Source organism: Empidonax traillii, unplaced genomic scaffold, assembly GCF_003031625.1.
Source record: "Empidonax traillii isolate 1590-97213 ecotype Southwest subspecies unplaced genomic scaffold, ASM303162v1 scaffold56:size2478089, whole genome shotgun sequence".
NCBI lineage: Eukaryota > Metazoa > Chordata > Aves > Passeriformes > Tyrannidae > Empidonax > Empidonax traillii.
In genome coordinates this window covers 574,848-596,748 of record NW_020955249.1, presented here as the reverse complement: position 1 = coordinate 596,748, position 21,901 = coordinate 574,848, and the positions used below count along the sequence as shown (strand labels likewise).

The 21,901-nt window shown below is 44.1% G+C and overlaps 1 protein-coding gene across 8 annotated transcripts in view; it reads right to left on the bottom strand.

The window, feature by feature from the left end:
* The window catches only part of DPF3 (double PHD fingers 3), a 159,550-nt gene extending 141,020 nt beyond the window's left edge, over nt 1-18,530 (bottom strand). For all 8 annotated transcript variants that reach the window (XR_003570733.1, XR_003570734.1, XR_003570735.1 and 5 more), the window contains exon 1: nt 18,457-18,530. Coding sequence is in view for 5 of the 8 variants with exons in the window: in XM_027879642.1 (XP_027735443.1) it covers nt 18,457-18,488 (32 nt within the window). In the remaining 3 variants the exon portion in view is untranslated. The remainder of the gene's footprint in view (nt 1-18,456) is intronic.
* Between the last annotated feature and the right edge of the window lie 3,371 nt (nt 18,531-21,901).

Here is a 21,901-nt window from a genome sequence, read left to right as displayed (position 1 = left end):
TTCTTTAAAAGCTTCTAGAAAAAAAAAGTTATCAAAGCCATTTGGAAACCATGCTAAGCATCATGGTGGCTGCCAAGTGGGAGTAGCTCCTACGGGAGGAAACCTCCCACCTGCAGGTCTCATTCCCATTTCCCATACCGTCCTGGCTGGAAAAGGGGTAGGAGGCTTCATCCTTCATCTTCCCCTCATTCTCCATTCCAGTTCTTCCTGCTTCTTCCTTCCCCATAACTGGAATAGCACTGGCCTTGACCCCTCATCCTTGGAGAGGCAAAATGCAGCTTTGCCTGTGCTGTCAGGAAGCCCCAGATCCCCTTAGAGCACAGGTATCTGCCAGTCCAGGGGAGCACCGGTGCCACTAGAGTAGGTGGTGCCCCACGTAGCATGCTGATGAGTCATTTTGTAATAATTATTGCTACAGAGGTGTGTGGCCAACATAAAGCAGAAAAAGAAGGTCTCACACAAGCACTGTCCCCTACTGTGTAGCTGCAGTTTTATTACAGGGTAACTTTCATCACCTTTCAAACAATCTCCAGCTAAGCAAAGGTCTACCAACCCCAGGACTCTGTAGTGGTATCTTGGAACAAATAAGGACTGAACCAATATCAGTCATTACTATTAAGGTCACCATCACATTTTATATGTTTATAAATATGTAAAAGGAAACATTGAGTGAAACTCTGAGCAGGCCTGTCAGGAAACAAAACCACTCCATTTGACTCCTAGGTAAGTGGTACTTCTTAGGGACCAACAGCATTTTTGGCTCCTCTCTGATCTTTCTAAGTGATCCCCTCAGATGTTGTTCCCAGTGTGAAAGTCCATTGATTCCCCTCTCTGGGATCAGGTTCTGGTTTGTACACGAACTCTTGCATATTGATCCTTTTCTGCCCTTTTAAGTTCCCCACATGAGAAACTGTTCAGAAGCAAACACAGAAAACAACAACAATCTTCCTAAAATAAAGTGCAGTTTAAATGTAAGAGTAGGAACAAGGAAGAATTGAAAATATTTCAAAATAAAATCTATTTGTGTCTTCTCTGTTTGAATTCTAACCTTCCAGGAGGATGTAGCAGCAGGTCTAGCTGCATATCAGCCTGCTCGTGGCTCCCAAGGGAGCACCGTTTCACCCAGGGAGAGTTTTTCCCCCTCCCTATTTACTGAGTTGATTTTTTTTACTTCCTTAATCCAAAACTAGTTCAAGTGAGACCCAGTGGAGACTTCCAACACCAGCTCTTCAGCTGTTACTATGTACCACTACTTGTAGTGTTCATTTATGGATGCTCTTGGTCTTGTTTTCACCCTCTTGATATTATTTTTTTTTTAAATCCTTCACAGACAGAAAACAATCAGAAGATATACAGCATCCAAAACTTCAAAGAGTAGTTCCAAATCTCACACTAGAAAGATGAAAATTTCTGAATAGCACCATCCTGAAATGGCTTAGTGAAACCAAGCCTATAACAAACTACTATGCAGGAATGTACTGGGAAATTGAAAGGTAGTAACTGCTCTTTATCATCTCAATGGAGGGAACCACTCAGGATGAGCTCAGCTTATCTGACAGAAGCGGTTTTGCAGGTAGTTCAAACTGGGAAGTAACTACCATACAGGGTTGTAAGGCACAAGAGAATCACTTGAAAGTATAGAGAATTAATCGTACAGTTGGTATTAGCATATGCATGAAACATTGCTTTAAAAGTTCAAACAGCAACTGTCAGCTGAACAAAGTTGGCAGAAGAGTAACAAAATGAGTTTTGCAATTGTGCTATTTTTACTATGTAATACCAATACTGTGTAAAAGAACAAATGTTGTGTATAAGTTCAATGCCAAACCTAAAGCATAGCAAACAGTGTTGTTATGATGTGATTAAAATGTCACCATCATTATTTGCTGAAAAGGATTTTATCACCCTCCCAAGCAAGTGTTTTCATTACTGGAATTTTACTGGGCATGTTTGTGAGAAAGAAAGGTGAAGAAATAACCCAATTAAAATATTTAAAAACATTTAACCGTTCTGGCTCACTGACAACTGTATGCTCTCTCTGTGATTTTTTAAGAGCTGCTGATGCCTCGTGGAAAAAATTTTGAAAAACATAGTATTGAAAAACAATTTTGCCAGTGTGTCATATTTTCTGTCTTATCCCTTCCCTTGCTTCTCACTTGTGGAAGAATCTACATGAAAACAGAACCTTGATTCTTTAGGTAGACAGAATTTGGATCTGATCTCTGCCAAAGCATGTGGGTGTTTGGATCCTGTTCATTAAAGACATTTAACTTCAAATGCAGGTTCCATCTTCAAAGCTCACAAGAAGTGCTGAGATCCAGGATTTTGTTTTGACCCATCCCTGTTACTAAGAAGTTATCTGCTGTCTGTCCTGTCTGTTAAGCTACAAGCTTCTGCTAAGGATCTCATAAGAGGTTACTGATGTCAACATTTGCTGCCAAATTATAAGCACCGGTCACTACTGAATATCTGAGAAGAATGGAGATTCTGAGAAATTAAGGTGGGGTGGGGTGGGGGGAATAAAAAGAATTTTCTCTTGTAGTACAGTTGTCTTGAAATAACATAGACTTGATCTGTCTCTCACACTGGCATAACTTTTTGGACTTCAGTGAAATCACACTGACTGAGTACAAACAAAAACCACAGTCTGTATAAAGCTAAAGCGCTTTTTTTCACATTCAGTGTGTTGAAACAACACATTCCAGCCCAGCCATAGAAGCTCCTGCTGCCTTGTAAGCACAGAAAAGAGATTCACCCCAAACTTTCTACTCTGCAATTTACTGTGAGTGGAGAAGAAGAGCAAGCCAAGCTTCCTCAACTCAAAAAGATGCCAAACTGGACTTAATTTCAAAAAAAGAATTAAATTTCAGCATGGCTTTGGCTCTCTTCCTGATTTAGCTATGCCAGGCAGAGCAATGGAAATGCTAGGTAAATACTTTCCTTGGGAATGTGCAGGAGGGCATGCTTTTTACGTGACCTTGCCCTTCTTTGTATCAAAACGCTTCTTACTTTTACTGACATTTACCCCAAGGACATTGAAGCAGAACAGGAGAGGAAGACTAGCACGCAGACTGCCCACCCGCTCTAAGACAAGTTTTTCATCAGTGGATTTATCAACAATTTGGATATCTGAGGAAGACTGACAGGACTGCAAGTGCCCAGAGTTTGTGTTTCATTGTTGCCAAGTCATGAGACAAAACCCAACCTAGCAGAGGACCAAAAAACTAGAATTTCATGAGAGGCAAGCTGGCACCTACTGTATGCACTGGGAGAAAGAAGAAAACAGCAGCAGTACATAAAGCTGTCTCTAGATGCCTGAAGTGCCACCCATCTGATCCTCTTGCATTGTGTAGTATCACAGTACTAGACAACCTGTCATACAGGCTTCAAAGGGGATACTTAGCTTAACTAGAGAGAGATGAATGTGCCCACAGAACTCTACCATCCCTTTCTCTGAAGAACCAGTGAGAAGCAGCAATTGCTAGATGAAATGGAAAAAAATTACCAATAACAACTCCGCTTCCAGTTCTCCACTGTCTTGCATTTCATTTACATCTGGGCAAAGTGAATGTGCAACCTTTCCAAACCACTGAAGCAGTAATTTACACTCAATTCCTCTGCATTAGCCATGAGACTGAAGAATCAGGCCCTCTCTTACAAGCAAGATGCCCCCAACAACGAATGATGAGTAAAATATAGGCTGTGTAATTCCACTTGTTTTGGAAAACAGTCAATTTAGAAAGGTTACCATAAGACAGCAGCAAAAATCTGCCCCTGAACTCCCAGCATCTCAAGCCATAGCCTTGTCAATAGTACACAGGGTGCAAAAGATTATGGCCAGCTCAGGCCATTAGTTTCCTTTCTGGGCAGGAATCCCAGCATAACAGATACTTATGCATATTCTGTCCTCATTTTATCTAATTACAAATATCTCTCTAGGGATGGGGAGGGGAGAAGAGGTTTGATCACACGATTTTAGGTCACTTATGCAAGGGCTTGCTGGGATATGCATCGATCCAAAGACTGCTATAATATTTTGAAAATTCCCAGAGCCCTAGAGTAAGAATAAAATATATATACATACTATATATATATATATATATATATATATATATATCACTTTTTCCTATTTATATGAGTTTGTGAAACTGACCAGTAGAAAAGACTTGAATCACATACTGCTATAAATCAGTAAGGAACATATGGAAATGTTTAAAATGCAAGGACATTAACAAACAATACCATAATGTATATATATTTGTGTGCATGTGTACACAGTTTTCTAAGAATAAGACCAACATCAGAGAAGAATGAAGTAAGTTCATTAAAAAAAAAATCTTTTTGTTGCTCATTTGAATTTCCACTTAATGGTTGCAATGCTGGTGAAAAATGCAACATTATTTTATACTGATGAAATCTTAAAAGCTACATTTAGGCATGATCTAATCAAGTAAAACAACTTAATGTTAAGCAGAATTGCCCCTGCTTTCCCTAGATCAACATGACCTAAGTCTTCTGCAGTCCAAGAATAGGTACAAAATTCTACGATACCCATCACCATCACAAAGTACTTCAAACCTGTTCTTTAAGCATGGGAGGAGTGGAATACAGCAGAACTTCAGGAATTTCTTTTGAGGAAAATGTAAGAACTGTTTGAAGCTTATATGGAAAGACTGGAGAATTTATTGGCTGAATAGTTACCTTGGAAAAGGAGAGCAGAATTAAACAGGCACCCTTCAGGAGCAGAAAACAGTAGTAAGAGAAGAAAAAAATGGATCTTAAAGGTCAGGAAGTATAGGGAGAATTTCTAAAGCCAAGAGTTGCAAAAGCTTGCAAAAGCTATTAAAAAACAGCATATTCTTCAGACATCAAAATAAAAGCAACCAAAGAAAATTCAGATGCTGTGCAGTTAGAATGGTACATAGATTAAATATAATATAGGTAGAAGCCAAGAAGTAAAGGAATGAGGTACTTCACTGGAGTGACGGAGGTGGAAGCCACGAAGACATTTGTGCAGTCAAAGCATAAATTCTGAATAATCTCTGCCCAAGAACTGCAACATGAAATCATACATTTACTAGCAAGTTCCTTAAACAGAAAATCGTGGTTGCTACTATATTACCAAAATACAAAATGCAAAATAAGATACTCTTAGTTAACTCTTTTAGAACAAAAGCCTTGCAAATTATTGCAGTAAGGCTAACTGAGCTAGAGTTTACTCACATCCAGTTTTTTAAGTGCAAAATGATCAAGAACAGTCTTGAACAAGGAAGCTATAAAGATGAGAGATTGATATCTTGTGACAGAGAAACTTGACATCTTGCTTTCACAAGGTACTTCTTAGCTATTTGGACTTTTAGAAAATGTTTCATACAGTATCGTATGAGAAATTACTAAAAATGGAGAAGATGAGGATTCGTAAAAGAACAGTGATATGACTGAAAAACTACTGGAAGATGGTTGGACACAGCTGGGTGACTTCTGGTTACTTCTGTGGACTGAAATCAGTATTTCCATTAATGACCTTGGCACAAAAAGTGTGTGTGCTGAGAAAAGTTAGCCACTTACACAAGCTGAAGGAACATCAAGGAAATTAGGAGCATTAGACAGGAAGAATTAGATGGAGTGAATTCAGTTTAAATGTCACTTAATACCTAACAGAACATCATCTCAACAATAACTGAAAGGACAGGAGAGGAAAAAACAGTATCAGTCTACCACAGGATGACTGTGAACCACCAGCACTATACAACCACAAAGAAATGCAAAAACAAGGTTTTCCCAGAAGAAGAAGTAAAAGATAAAATTATTGTAGAGGGCAAAACTTCACCTGGAACAGAGTACAATTCTATCTACTCACACTCAAGAGAATTGAATGTGAGAAATTCAAGCTGGACTAGAGAAGGCAAAAACAATCAACACATCAGTCATCAAAGGAAAGGAAAAGATAGCACACACAGCTTAGTATATCAAAATAAAGACCAAGAGGGCTTATAATACGTGACACATAGTGTCATACAAATGTACAAGTTATAGTGGAGAGGAAGACAGGGAGGGAGCAATAGTACCTAAACTAACAACTCCATGCTGGCACCAGAACAAATGGGTATAAACTGGTCACAAGTAGGGCTAGCCTAGGGATTAAAATGCTATTTTCAGTCGTCAGAGCAGTGGGTTCTGGAAACATCCCAAGAGGAGTAATGGGAACAAACAGTCCAAGTGGAGATTTAAGACAAGGACTTTTCAGTTTATGAAAGAGATTATCTGACATAGTACCAGAGAACTGGACATAAGACCCAGGAAGCCTCTTTTAAACTTACCCTTCCATTAACTGAACCACTGTGGCCAATTTGGTCTTTGTCTTCTTGTCTGAAAGTACCCACAGAGGATCCAATTAGTGCCAACTAGGATGGCAGCCTTAATGATATAGGTACCTACAGAAACAGGACCAGGCTCACCCAAAAACTCAGGATAAAAAGCATAGCCTCTTTAATTGACACTCTAGCCCAACTTGACTTTTGATGGTATAAAACATGCAAGGAAATCATGTTCAAGCCACTGTCATGGCCACTTAGGTGCTTTGCAAAGGGAACACTAGCGCCAACATACAAGCCATTCTTCCAGAGGTGGGTTGGAATTCCCTTCAAAGGTAGTCTATGTCAAACCCCATGGCTGAACATCTTCCAGACACGTCAGCCTCTAAGAACTCACTACTCTTTCTTGAAGTCCTGTTAGCCAGGTACTCAGAGGAGACCTCTACACTGCAGGTGCTGCCTGGAACAACCACACAAGAACTATTAGCCAGCTAAATGAGGTCATTTGGACATGCAAAATTAAAACCCAAGGGAGGCAAAATGACAGAAAGCAAAAGAAATTTCCAGGATTAGCAGGATCTCTTCACAGTAAGACTGAAATTTTCATTCAGCTTTGGGCCCTCTTGTAAAAAGTAGTCCTTATAAAGACAAAAGCAATAGGTCAAAGTCCTACAACCCTGAAAACAGATGCATTGGAGGAAAAAAACCTGACAGATTCTGATTGATAACCATGCTTGAGGGAAGCTGCTAGAGGAAAACTGCTGCTAGAGGAAAACTGCTGCAGCAAATGCTGCAGGGAATTATTGCTTCAAAACCCTGCTGTGGCAGAAAAGACACTGTGGCTGCTAGAGCAGGAGATGGACATGGTTAATTGACTGGGAATGTTGAGCAGAGAAGAAATTAATGCAAAGAGCTCAGAGCCCAGGCATGCAATTCTGTCACCAAGGGAAGGAACCATTTGGCTGAAATTGCAATCCATTTTCAGGTCAGAGCTTTCCCAAAGGCAGAGAGCTCACCCCTCATCTGTTCCTCTTCCTCGCTTCTGAGTGGTACACGGAGGAGAAGGTAGCTGGAAAGAGCAGACTGGGAAACATGCTGGCCATTGAGGCCGAGCCAGGTTTTGACTTCGCATGGTGTGTGTTTAGCCGTAAGGAATTCGGAAGACATGTCAGAAGGCAGCCTCTCCTAACCCTAGGACTCTGTGGATAAGTCAGTTATGGAAACAAAACTAGGAAGTTAATAATAGGGGAGAATGGGATTTACTTTCAGATCTACTCAGCAGAATGAGTACCTGAACCAGATATGTTTGCAGTCTGGTCAGGTGAGAATGCCAGGAGTTAGTTACTGTGGAATTACAGCAACAACACAGAAAAATTAAATCCAAACAATTATTTTTTTAAAGTAAAGCGAAATGCAGAGGAAGATAGGACAGACACAAACACATACCACAGACCAGATGACACAGAGGATCTTATGCAGTGATGTGCTGCCAACATTGTGATAAGTAGCTCTCACAACTGTGTTCCTTTTAGCTGGTGTCTCAGAGCCATTTTCCTCAGTAAGGGTGGACTAGATCTGGGTCATTTCTTCAGTGTGGCCAGCAGGAGCAGGGAAGTGATCCTTCCCCTGTACTCAGCACTGGTGAGGCCACACCTTGAGTATTGTGTTCAGCTCTGGGCCCCTCAGTTCAGGAAGGATATTGAGGTGCTGGAGCGGGTCCAGAGAAGAGCAACGAGGCTGGTGAAGGGACTCGAGCACAAGTCCTATGAGGAGAGGCTGAGGGAGCTGGGGTTGCTTAGTCTGGAGAAGAGAAGGCTTAGAGGTGACCTCATCACTCTCTTCAACTACCTGAAGGGAGGTTATAGCCAGGTGGGGGTTGGTCTCTTCTCCCAGGCAACCAACAATAGGACAAGGGGACATGGGCTCAAGCTCTGCCAGGGGAGGTTTAGGTTAGATGTTAGGAAGAAATTCTTTACAGAGAGGGTAATCAAGCATTGGAACAGCCTACCCAGAGAGGTGGTGGATTCACCATCCCTGGAGGTTTTTAAAAAGAGATTGGATGTGGCCCTTAGTGCCATGATATAGCAATTGGAGTTGGATCAGGGGTTGGACTTGATGATCTTGGAGGTCTTTTCCAACCCAACCTATTCTATGATTCTATGATTCTGCATTTTAACAAAGGAGCTTTAAATACACTTACACATACTTATAAGTAGCCATGTAAAGTAAATTGAGTCAAACTGTTCTCACACCAATGACTTTGAATTCAATACATAACTCGTAGTGAACTGACAGGTGCGCAGCATGTATACTTTGAAATGCAAAAGTACCTGCCACTTGGTTCATTACTGTGGAAAAGTCTTTACATCCCAAAAATGCCTTTATCAGCCCTGGGCACAAACCACTGCCATTAAGGATGGTTTAGCAATAATTATTGATGAACTTCTTCTATCAGAACCAGGGCAGTCTTAACTCACTCACTCTTCCACTCCTCAGCTTGGCCATGAAAGTGATGCCAAGGAAGCATTCCCATTCATCTTCAACACATCACTCTCATATAACACTCAACACCAAAAGCAAAGCAATGGTGAGTCAGTGGCTGATGGTGTGACTAGTATGACCATCACCAAGTCAGATACTGCATGCCACTCTTCCCTTCAGAAGAATGGAGGAAATAATCCCACAAAAGGGGCTATGATGCATACTTTAAGCATGATTATAAGGTATTTTTTCTGCCCTGGCATGAAAGTGGTACATACTTTACATTACAAATGACTTTTTTTTTTTTTTCCCCTAATTCTTTCATGCTAGAACCTCCTGAAATTCTCATTGGAGGATATGTAAAGAGAACATTCCAGGTGGGAGAAATTTTATATAGCTGCTTTCTGCTCAGTTTGAAGAAATCTCACTTGGTAGAGCTACTCACAGTAGACTAAGGTAGTCTTTAGCACTTAAAGAGAGACTCTGCTTTACACCTATATTCATATACAGGAATTTAACTACGTTTTAGGAACATTCACGCTAGTCAGGCTGAGTAGAGGAGACACTAGAGTTATACCTGACTGTGAAAATAAGCTCATGACTTATCTATGTCATATAATAAGTCAGGGGGCAGAGTTAATTCAGTAAGCTCTTATCTGCCATGCTGCAACCATGAAACAAAGCTGCCTCTCCCTCTGCATAGAGGCAGAACACTGAGGTGAGTCTTGCTCCAAACAGCCCCAAAATGCATCACTTTGTACTCCCCATCCACGCATCACCTCATAATCCCCATCCACCTCCAAAACACCTCAATAGATCATAGACAGTCCATCTTCCCAGTCCAGCAGCCATTAAAGACTCTCCTCCTCATCCTGTATGAGGGAACTGAAACAAAGGTTTCATTTTGGGAAATGACTCAGGAAGAACATGTGAGGAAGCAGAGCAACAAACAACACATAAGGTAGATATAAATCCAGATAAAATATTATAATCATTAAAGGGTTGCTGCTCCCTGAAGGTTGGCAAAACGAAGAGAGTTAATTAAAAGCAATCTCCACACAGTGCTGAGCTAGCCTGCCCTGATAAATCAGCAGCCAGGATTGCTCTTGTAGAGGTCAATGGGGGAAAGAGGTTGGGAGGCAGGGGAAAGCGAGGAGAAGATAAAACATTTAGCTGAGACTATGGACAAAAACAAATCAGATCTTGTGACAGAAAATTGAGAAGACTTTTCCACGTATTTACCCCATCAACACTGTTTTGTTAGATTTCAACCTTGGGAATGCCTGTTTACCATCAACATAACACCAGCTAACTTGACAGAGGTCCCATTCATTTCTATCAGCACAGGAGAAAAGAGAAGCAAGAAGCCTTTGGAGCCTCGTCCTGCCTGAGGAAGTATTAACATTGCTTTCATCCACATGCCATTTGATCACTGAAGCTAACATCACCAACATTAGCAGAAGGGCACATCCTTTTTTGAGAAGCACATCCTAAAAATTAAAGGGTCAGTCAGATATGATGAAGCAGTAGACAATATCTCAGTGTGGTAACTGAGATGGTTTCTCCATACCTGTGGAGAAAGAGTTCACTGAGAAGTCTTCCCAACACCATCTCTCACCTATCACATATCACATATCACATATCATGCCTCTTAACCTGCACTACACCAGCTGTAAAGGGTACTAATATCTGAATTAAAATTATGATCCTGATTTAATCCATATTTCACATCAATAGCTAATGAACTGGAAACTTTGAGGATAAAGAATCCATAGAAAACACAAGAATTTACAGTCTTCAAAACACCCTTTAGTAGTTAAAAAAAAAAAAAAAAAAAAAAGGCAAAAGCCATGAGGGTAATCATGTAGATTAAAATGGTTTCATGGTTTAATTTCTGATATTGGACACTGGCTAGTGATTTTTCTAAAGGTATTTTCTAAACAGCAGCCTGAAACATCATGCACACCAAAGGAGTTTAGCAGTAAAACAGCTTTCTGAACCACTGTTTCCCTTATTTCTTATTCAGGTTGCACAGGTTTTAAAGTAATCATAAACATACAATATATTTGTCCCCATCATTAGCTAAACACAGTCTCTCAGGAAACAATATTGAGACCAAAATACTTGAACAGTTACAAATCTTCTTCAAAAACAGTTTTCTTCAGAACTGTTCTTAAAAATGGAAATTGAATGGAAATATGGGCACTATTTTCCCTTGAAGAAATAACACTAACTTTTGGTCTCCATGATAAGTTTCCCTATGGCACTGTTCACTGGATAGTGAACTATCTGGGCTATAACTCCAGTCATTCTGATTTTTCTTCCAACTCTGTGACTACCCATGTTAGGCTGCGGATCCATAGGAACACCAGAAACTGCAGAGTTCCAGAACCAGACAAAAAATTTCGTAGCCGCATGACACAAAGCACTGAATTGGTGTTCACTTACTCTTCCAAAACATGAAAAGCACCCAAAACATTTTCAAGAGGAAATTTTGTTCCAACAGCCATAATCTATCTTCCCGTGGCTATCATGAAGCCAACTCAAAGCATAAAAGCAGCATAAGCACTGTACTTTGTGTTTTGGCAGAAGTAGCATGCCTGCATCTGATCAGATCACATCAGCCCTGCCAGATGATGCGGTAGGGCAGGCTGGAATTAACCAACTCAGGGCATGGCCTTATTCCACTGCTCTGCACCTGATTTTCTTTGCACCATCCAACCTATTTAGATATTTGAGAACTAAAAGGCAGGAAGCATTAAGCCATGTGTTTGTAGAGAATTCAGCACAATGTCTTAAGCAAGGCATTGTATCTCACATCACAAACGGGAATCTAGCACATAAAGAGAGACAAAAAAGAAGGAGAAGAAACCATAAGTTACATAGAGTTCCTTTCTTTTGCATACTAAGATTTCATATGTGTTAGATTTAGCATTTTATATTGATTTATAAAAATTATCAGAAAGCAAGTACAGAGTTTTCAGACTGACAGAACCCTCTGCATTGTATGAATGGAGAGATGATCCTCAGGTTGAATCAGTTCTGTCACAACAGACTGTGACATTAAATATCACTTTCAGCCTTTCTCACCAGAAAAACACTGATGTAGTCAGTGTCCCCATCAACACCTGAGCAGGGGACTCTCTCCCAGCTACAGCTCAGCAGAACACGAAATTAATGAATCAGGATTTGGCAAGCACACGCTGCTGATCACAGCCACCTAGTGCACACTCATCAGTACCCGTCCCTGCTCTGCTCTTGCTGCTCCACTGGCTCCCTGTGAAGCCTCTCCTCAGACAGTACTGGAGTGCCAGTAAAATTGTCCATGCGGCTGGAATTGTAACTCTCTGACTGCGCCTGTCGCAGGCAGGTAACCTGAAAACTGAGACACGTGCTGACATAGTCCTGCTATTTCCATACTGGAGGGATGGGAGTGTGAGAAGGATACTTGCCAGCAGCCGTTAAGACACTGCATTATTCTACTCTGAGACATCTGCTGGGAACCTGTGGTTAAAATATGCTCTGCTGGGAAATAAACCATATATAACAATTAAAAAAAAAAAAAAGTATCATGCTTCTAATAATTTAGACTATTAAAGATAAATAAAGATTTTAAATATTCAGTATTCAAGCACTCACTTATGATATTTGTGTTACATGTCAGTCAGTTTAGACAGTAAAAATAAACTGTGCGGTTCTTTCTTTTGAAATAAGAAAGGAAAACCACTTTCTGCTTCTCATGCAGTAGTCCAGCATATTGCAGTTTGTTCCACAAATGTAGAGAAGTTTTTAAAGAAATGAAAGGAGCACTTCCATCTGAATTTTTTGTTTTACAAAAAAGGTATTCTAAAAGTATGATTCCTTTTAGATTTTGTTGAGGAGTTAACTTTCCTTATAAGAAACAAACCACTGCTAAAACTGAGACCTGCACTAAGGAAGCAATTAACACACCTCAGTCTCTGCATCCCGGGCAAAACTGTCAGGCAAAGCCAGAAGTACAGTCCTAATGAAGCCCTCAGAACAGGCCTTAAGCAATGTTGCCTTGGTGCTGCTCGTCTGCACATGGGAGTATGTCACCCCAGACAGGGAAACCTCAGATCAGAGGTTGGTCTCTCCAAGGGGAAAAAAACATCAACTCCCGGAACAGATTCATTCCACTCCTACAAGTCCTCGGGGATAAACAATACAGGGATGGTTCTTGCTCAAGGCAACATCACATACAGACAACACAGTGATGAGCCCAGAATAAATACCAAGATTGTAAAATTGATCTACTGAGCAAAGAAATTCAGCTCTGACATGAAAGACAAACCAGAGTGAGAAAACTCCAGACTCGGCAAATTACAATCCTAAAAGAAGGTTTATTCACAGCCAGCGGGGGACTGGAATGCCTCATTCCAGGACAGCAGAGGTACAGCCAACTGTCATAAGCTGCAGAAGACAGATATACAAGATGGACAAAGTCTGCTCTTGAGAGCAACCTCCAAATACCACGCTTCCAGTTTTAGGAAAGCAGAGGAAGAAATCAATTTTCATTAGGCCCCACAAAGGATAAGCCACATTACCTTCACCATGACTCAGACAGAAGGCAGATCTCCATTTTGCTTTGTGTACCTGACTTCTGCACGGTGTGTGTAAACTATTCTCACTTGGACAATGTGAATGCTATCTAATGGGTATTATGCATCTAGCCCATCGGACATGTGTTTACCCTCCAAAAAATCATACCTTTGGGCCTCTGTAGCACAACCCAGACAGCTCAATATTGCTTTCACACACCACAAATAATATGTTTTTAAAACTTTTTCTTCAATGGTAGTTTTGAGATACAACCTCCATCCGTTCACAAAACTGGACAGACTGAAAGGCTGGAAGACCAACAAAACAAAATTACAAAAGCATTGCAACAACTAATCATGCATAAGCAACTGGTGGAACCAGACATAAGACTGAAACTAGTAACATAACATTTATCAGAGCCTCTCATATTCAAACCAGTGTATCCTCAGGTCTTCTTAACTTGGCTTTTCGGCCCTCCAATGACTTTGGTTTTATTCCTATGTTCCCCTGTGTAAATACAGTAACATTCATGCCCTGTTTTTGCTGAAAGCTGGTGCTGAGATGTAGAAAATACAGTTTTCAGGTGGACAACAATTTTGACTTGAAATGTGTCACACTAGGGCTCATTTATGTTTTTAAGTAACATCAGAGCCACACTGGAAGTGCTGTAAAGGTTTTGTACGTGATTTAATGTGCCCAACAACCCCTGTTCTGTCAAGCAGAAGGAAACTCCCTTCCGCAAATCCATGTTAAAATCACCTCCACATCACTTGTAAACACTGAACTAGCAACCTGTCTGTCTATTTTATTGCTTCCACCTGCTGAAACCAGCACTGCACATTACACTTTCACTTTAATATTAAAAAATCAGCAACCAGATGCTTATGCAACATCCAAAAAAAAAAAAAAAATCAGCCTTCACCACTACCTAATCAGGACATGGGGCTGTTTCAGGGACATGTAATGGGATACAGACCCTTCCAGTTGAGTTTCTAGACTGAGTTCAAGTCAGAGTAATCACTAATAAATACTCTTGCCATACAAGAAGCCAAGGCCCACACTGGTCTCTTGCCAGTGTGAAACAGGGATCTGAACACAGACTATTTCTTCACAGGTGTCTCATGCCACAGAATTCATCATCACAAGGAAGGCCATTTTGGCAGCCCAGGGGTCGGAGCTGGCTGTCAAGGCAATTTTATCTAGGAAGGTATGGCAATTGGAAAACTGACTGCTGCTGTGTATTTGCAGTGGGAATGCAGAGACAGAACAGGCCTACTAGGGTTTATGATGTCAGCTCTAGCACTGTGCACACAAATCTGTGATGATCTGGTCCCCACACACCTGGCAGAAAATAAGTGTCCCCAAGCACATCAAAGTTATCCAACAATGCAGTCAGCATGCAAGTGAGCTAGCCTAACTGTTAAGCCAAAGTTAGCCCCTTTTGTCCCAGAGGTTGTCCTGAGCAAAAGGGAAAGCACTGGCACTGCTAAACTGCTGAGAGGCAGCAGCCCCTCTGATGAGGGTCCAGGCACAGCACTATGCAGCGTGAGGGATCTCACATGCTGAAATGGCAACAGTCTAACATATGTTCCATTTAGTATGTTTAATTGACAACCTGGAATAAAAATCGGCTGTGGGAGTAAAGACAGATAAGGGTGAGGGGAAACCAGCTCCTAGACAAGACTTTGTGAATTACAAGGTCTTAATTACATTAAATGCATTATGGCACCATATGCACATCCCTAATATAGCAGAGAAGGAGGAAATGGGACTAGATGCTAAAACTGGAAGTTGAAGGGCTACATTCTAGACTTGATCTCTTAGAAAGTTTCTGAACCACTTTGTCCTAGATTAGCCATCCATAAAACAAAGGCAATAATCCTTTCTTCACAAGGGTGTTGAGAGGTTTAGTTAATTAATGTTTGCAAAGTCCATTGAGATTTCTGACTGATATTTGAAGTAATTCAGAGTACTTTTTAAATGTACTTTTTTCCTCTACTGCACCACTCAAATGTTGTCATATTAAGATATCCAAAGGAGGAGAAGAAGATGGAAAGAAAAAGCATGGAGATACACACACAAACTAGCGGGAAAAAAAAATCAACCCAGCAAACTCAGCACTTCAAATCCACTGCTGTCCCATCAAAGCTGTCAGAATACTGCCACTTCTACAGATGAAGAAGAATGTGTTTGTCCAAACACATGCCACCTTTACCTTGCAGATGTGTTAAAACTTAGATATTTTTTCCTGTAGCACCATGTTGGTAAACAACAATAAATGGCAGAAATAACAGGCAGTCATGTCAGGTTGATTGCATCACCAGAAAAGGTGAAAGGGAGAAGAGCAAAGGAATGAAAGCACCGAAAGAGAACTAGAAAGTGAGAAGAGAGTGCTGGACAGGGAATGTGGCAAGTTGAGTGTAAGAAGAAGCCAATCATTAATAAGAGACTCCACACATAGAGCTATTCTATGAAACGCATTCCCACAGATGCCCTGGTACACTGGAATACATTACCCAGAGAGACTAGTCTAGCATGAACAAGGCCACGTATGTGTCCCAGTGCCCGAGACAAAGTGAATATTGGACACTCTTAAACGCACAAGCACACACAAGGAGCTGCTTGATACCTGAGCTGGGATTTCTCAGTCTCTACATTGTCCCCCATCTCGGAGCAAAACCTTTGTGTGGCCGGTTTCTGTAGGGGGCGTTTGTGGGTTCTGAGATACAATCAAAACGCAGACAGAGGAAATGCAAATGTCATTCAGCTCCCGTTCATTGTCAGGAAGGACATATGAGGATAAAACACTGTGCACTGCATCCCTCCCTTATTATGTGTCCTACTGCTTTTGTCCTAATTTATCCCATGCATAATTTATTCACATGTGTATTGTTTCCCGATCAGCAACTTTAAAGAATAAGTGAAAATTATAAAATGTTTTATTAAACAAGTTGTCAACAAAATTGCAGATGGTGTCAGACAGCCAGTACCAATTCTGCTTCCTCCACACAGCCTTAATACTTTAAAAGGCACATCGAGAAAAGCGAACCCAGCACTTGATGTCTATTGTTTCCTCCTCTCACACCCCCCAGGGGCGAGGAGAGGAGAAGGGAGCTAATTATAAATGGCCTCATCCTGTCCTCCCCGACTTTAGCAGCGGCAGCGGGATCGGGCCCCAGTTCATTTCGGCACAAGCAGCCCTTCGGCAGGATCCGCCGCGACTGCTGGGAGCCCCACGGTGCCGCGAAGTGCGAGGCGACGAGGCGAGGTCCCATCCGCCGGCGGGGCGGGGGCCGGGGTCGCTCGGCATGTTCCCGGGGCCGCGGCCGCTCCCGGGAGCTCCGCGCCTCCCACCCGCCGTCCCCAGAGGCCACCGAGCCCGGGCTTCCCCGCCACCGGCAGCACACATCCGCGGCTGCTCCCGGCCCAGGTGCGGAGCCGGGCGGTGCGGCCCCCGGGGTGCGGTGCCTGCGCCAGGGCAGCGCCCGGCGCTCGGGAGGGGCGCAGGAAGAAATCGCCCTCGCCTGCACAAGCGTCAAACCTGCCGTCGAACGGGGAGGGGGCAACGCCGCCTCTTCCGCGCGGTTTTCGGAGCGTGTTCCGTCCCTCGCCACCCACCCATGAGGATACTCGGACTTCTTTGATTAACCCCCTGGCAACTGCTCTCCCCTGTCCCCGCGGATTCTCTCATTTACCCGAGAGGGCGGGTAAATGAAAGCAAAGCTTTTCTGCCAGGACAGAGTAGGAGATAAACATGTCAGCACCCCTTCCCAGCTCGAGGCTTTCCTTTCCCTCCGGATCGCAGAGAGACAGCCGCAGGAATCCCTGGAAAAACCTTCAAGTGTTTTTCCAACTCCAGCCTGAGAGACTGGAGTTGGAAAAAAAAAAAAAAAAAGAAAAAGAAAAATCTCGCAGCCCTAATTTCATCTCAGAAAACTCTAAGGTATAAAAACACCCACTCAGCGCAGCCAGAAAGTGCAAACGAAGCGTCACCGCCAGGTACTCTGCTTCCCTGCTTTACTAGCAAGAGCGCTGCCCCCGTTAGCAGGGAAGTCGTTTGAAAAAGGTTAAGACAGCTCCTCTCCCCACATACGGTGCCAAATCCCACTCTCCCTAATGCCTTCGGGGATTAGCGGCGTGCGCTGCAGACCACAAGGAAAATAAAGGACGCGATCCAGAAGACGACAACCGGCTCCCGCGGTCCCCCTCAGAAATCATTATTTGCAGACCGGGAACCCCGGAATATCTCCGCAGCAGAAGCACCTGCCCCCTTCCTGCCCCCCTCTCTCGAGAAGGGGTCAGACCCCGTTCGCGCAGCCCTCGGCGGCTTGTGCCCGCTCTCAAGATGGAAACACAATCAACTCTCTTCCCCACTTTGAAAAGCGAAAGCCTGTCATATGCAAAATAGATCTTCAGACTTCCTGCCCCAAATCAGCGACCGGCAGTCCCGACCCATTCATTTCACCCAAGTCTGCTTCCCTCCCTCTCCTCTTCCCTCTATCTCCCATAGGAACGCCGAGGCGCGCCGGCAGTGCCCCCGCTGCCCCGCTTTTCCGACCGTCCAGCCGTGGAGCGAGGGGGGACGCTCCGCTCCCCTTCGCCAAGACATCCCAACTCCCCAAAGATTTGCGGAGGCAACTTCGAGCCGCGGTGCGAGCGCGGAGGCTCCGCGCTCCGAGCGCCCCCCCCGGGCCGGTGTTTGCCCCGCGCAGCGCGGGGCGAGCCCGGGGGGCAGCGCGGCCAGGACGTGTCAAGTGCGCGCACCCCGCGGGACGGGGACGCGGCCGCCGCCGGCCCCGCGCTGCGCCCCGGGAGCGCCGGGCGGGCATCCCGCAGCCGCCGCCGCCCTCCGCCCCGCCGCCCCCCGCCCCGCGCCCGGGCTCCAATTAACCCGACAATTTTTTCCTCGTTAATTTCGGCGCGAGCCGCGGGGATGTGTTGCACAAAAAACGAGCGAGTCGCTGGGGCAGAAAGGAGGGCGGAAGGAGGGACCCGCCGGGAGGCTGCCGGCACCCGGCTCCGGCTGGCAGCCAGCGCCGGAAAGGCGCCTTTTTTCATATTTAAACCACGCGGAATATGTACATTTTTGATTCCTACTTACGCTTTCAGGGGGTTGTGAATGACAGTCGCCATTTTGCTACAATGTAACAGAATATTGTGTCTCGGAGTTCTAAAGGTTCGCTCAGGGGAAGCGGCCAGCCAATGGCAGCGCGGCATACCGGCCCGCCGGCCAATGGCGCGCCGGGGGCGGGGCCGGGGCGCTGCTGGTTATTAGGGGAGCTGTCAAAGCCCAGAGGTCACTCCCTCTCCCTGGAACTGCTGCCGAGCAGGTCTTAAAGGAGCAGCGCCGCCGCCGGGGCCGCCGCCGCGCCGGGGGGCACCCAAGGGCTCGGGGCGGCCGAGGGGACACTTCCCTGCCCCTCTCCAGCTCCAGTTCTAACGCTCCGCGCCGCGAGGGGGAAAGCCCGGCTCGCTCCTCGCCCCCTCGCACGGCCGGCGCTGCCCCCGGTTCGGCAGGCAGAGTGCCCCGCAGGGGGAGAGAGCCCGCGCCGCCCCTTCGCTCCGAACGCTGCCCCGGAGCGTCCTCCCCGGGCTGCTTCCCTCGCTCCGCAGCCGCGCACTCCGCCAGGTCTCCGTGAGCCGCTGGCGCTGGCAGCGGCTTCAGAGAAATGCCGCTCCCCCTCCCCCAGGAATTTCCCTCTCCCTGTCAGTCATCCCGGCCCGCAGCCCCTGCGCCCTTACATAACGCGCGGCGGCCGGACCGCCCGGCCGGCCCTGCACAGCCCGGCTCGGCTCTCCCACAGAGCAACTTCAGGCGCGCCGGGAGCCGGCCCTCCGCTCCCTCCGGCACTGGGAGCCGCGGGGAAAAGAGCCCTGACCCGCGTTCCCCCGGACAGGCGATGAGAGAAGTGGGAAGCTGGACCCCGAGCGCGACTGGGAGCAGGCAGAGTCCATTCCTGGGGAGGCAGCAAACTCCAGGAAGTCTGGGCTTACCTGCAACTAATTAAAGGAGCTTGCGAATGAATTATGGAGCATGACCCGAGTGATTTAAGAGGTGTCAGTCCTAATCTCACTCTCAGAAGTAAATCCACTGAAGTTCACGAAATTACGCCACTTTAAATTAGGCGTCAAAAAGAGCAGAATCAAACCAACAGGTTTCCTCCTTGTCTGATAGTAATGTCAGTTATGTCATCTCATACTTCTCTCCCTCCCTCAAAGGTCTCATCTTCCTTCAGGCATCCTCTATTCCTTTACAAAACAACCAACCACCACCAAAACCCAGGCTGCTTCCCCATTCTTGACATCTATATTACCAGAAGAAACTCAACTAAAGACAAAACACACTGCTGTAAAAGCAGTAAAAGGGAGAAGACTAGAGAACTAACTTGATTCACAACCTAAAGAATAAAAGAATGAAAGCAATGATGTTTGTGAGATATTAGAGTGTTAACAAAAGAAGAAATAGCAATATTCCTGAGCTAGTGGGCTGCAACTGAAAAGGTGAAGTAAACAAAATCTCTCTTGCTCAACTGTTTGACAAAATAAAACTCTCCAATTCTGAGGCAAAAGAGGGGTGGAGAATAGAAAGATAAATTATTATTCACAGTGAGAAGGGGGAGATGAGAGTAATGCAGTAGTTTCCCATTCATTAAGGGTCATCAAAAATTTGCAAAAAGTTGAAGTTTAAGGTCTGTCTAGGGTCCCTCTTTCCAAAACATTGCCTACGCCAGCTACTAGGTCAACCTAGGTACTGTGCCAGGCATATATCCCTGGAGGGAATTATCTCTTCCATCAAAGCAATCTAAGCCATTTGGTTACAGGCACTGCTTAGGAGAAATAAGCTTTCTGTCAGCTGGAGAGTTGCCAAGACGCTGAGATCTATCCCAAAACAGTTCTGGGAAGTAATCTTTAAGAATGTTTCCATTATCATATTACATTATATTATTTAATATAGTAGTAGCCCAGGTGACATTGAATGTGACTTTAGACCCTCCTGTTCAGTACTCTCACTGCTCACAGGAAAAGCTAACCACAAACTGCCGAGTTGTCATAAGCAGTTGATGTACGTGCTGCAAAGAAACAAACGACTTAGCAGGCACCTGAACTGGTGACTGTGGACTAGCAACCCATACTGCGTTTCACTATTACAAGGATTTCTGGTTCGACTTTTCATATCGCCACGACATTCACTCGATGGCAAACATTTTAGCAAGCATTTACCCTAGGATGGGCAATATTCACTTGTGGGATAACAATGACTTCGCTTCACACATAAGAAAAAATAGCCTGGGACCGTAACACACTGCAGAACCAGAGACAGATTTGTGCGACTCAGAGAAGGCCCCAAAATCCAGCCAAGCTCTAGAAAGACCTGAGATTTTCTAATGCGAACTGATGACATTTTCAGAGAATTAAGAAAACCTGTTTGAGGTCATTTTTAGGAGTTTAATGAGTCCCTCTGGTCCTGTTTTGTTGGATATATAGGCCCATTCCTGCTCTTCAGGCAAAGAGTTCTTGGTACAGTTTGGCAGAGAACTTATTGCAAAAATGGGATTAAGCCACATGTGCTTTCCTGGCTGCTCCTGTTATTCAGACGTTGGGCCTTTATCAGTTACCAGCAAAAGCAATGAACAGTGAGAACAGGCACGGATGACCTTGGATTGCTGATAGCCCTTTTCCCAGGCAGACCCCACGCTCCTGGCCAGGATAACCAGTCAACAGCACTGCCTCGCTCAGAGGAATCTCCAGGACGCCCAAGGACAGAGCTGCCATATCAGCACAGCGGGAAGTCTCACCCACGGTAATAAAGACATCAGCCTTTGTTCACATGTCCATCTAATTTTCCTACTATGTGTTTCATTTAGAAAAAAAAATGTCACAGATCACTGAGTGGCATTTTGCTTTTAACAAACTATACATTTTGTTTACATGGTCACTACTTGCAAACAGGGGGAACATCACAAACCTTTATTAATAAAAATTTTACGCCATGCCATAGTTACCTCCATTTTCACATACACACCAGCCCAGCAGCAGCAGATTATTTATGAGCTAAATTTTTAGATTAAATTTTCCTCTGATTTTAGTGTACCATAAGTCACTAATCAAAAGCGTTGCTGTTGTTTTACACCCTACAGGGCCAACACATCTGAAACACACTCAGTTACACGTATGCTGAGTTATAACTTTAGGATTTTTACAGTTCTACATAGCTACTGTTAGTTCAGTTCAGACTAACCTGAAACATAACAAGGAGGCTGCAAGAAAGTATAATTTAGAAGTAAATAATTTAGAAGTATTTTGCATAAAAAACCCTAGGTGGTTGTATTTATAACTAGAGGTTGCCAAATGTTTGGACAGCCAACATTCAAATTTTGAAAAAGGAAGGTAAGTATTGACATAAATCTATTGAGGTAAGATCTATAACATTAACACAAGGTACAGGCATACTGCATTACAGTGAGCAGGGCTTTAGAAGGCAGAGTCCACCACCTCACCTCCAGTCCCTGATACAAAACTATACCTGATCTCTACCCAAGCAGAAC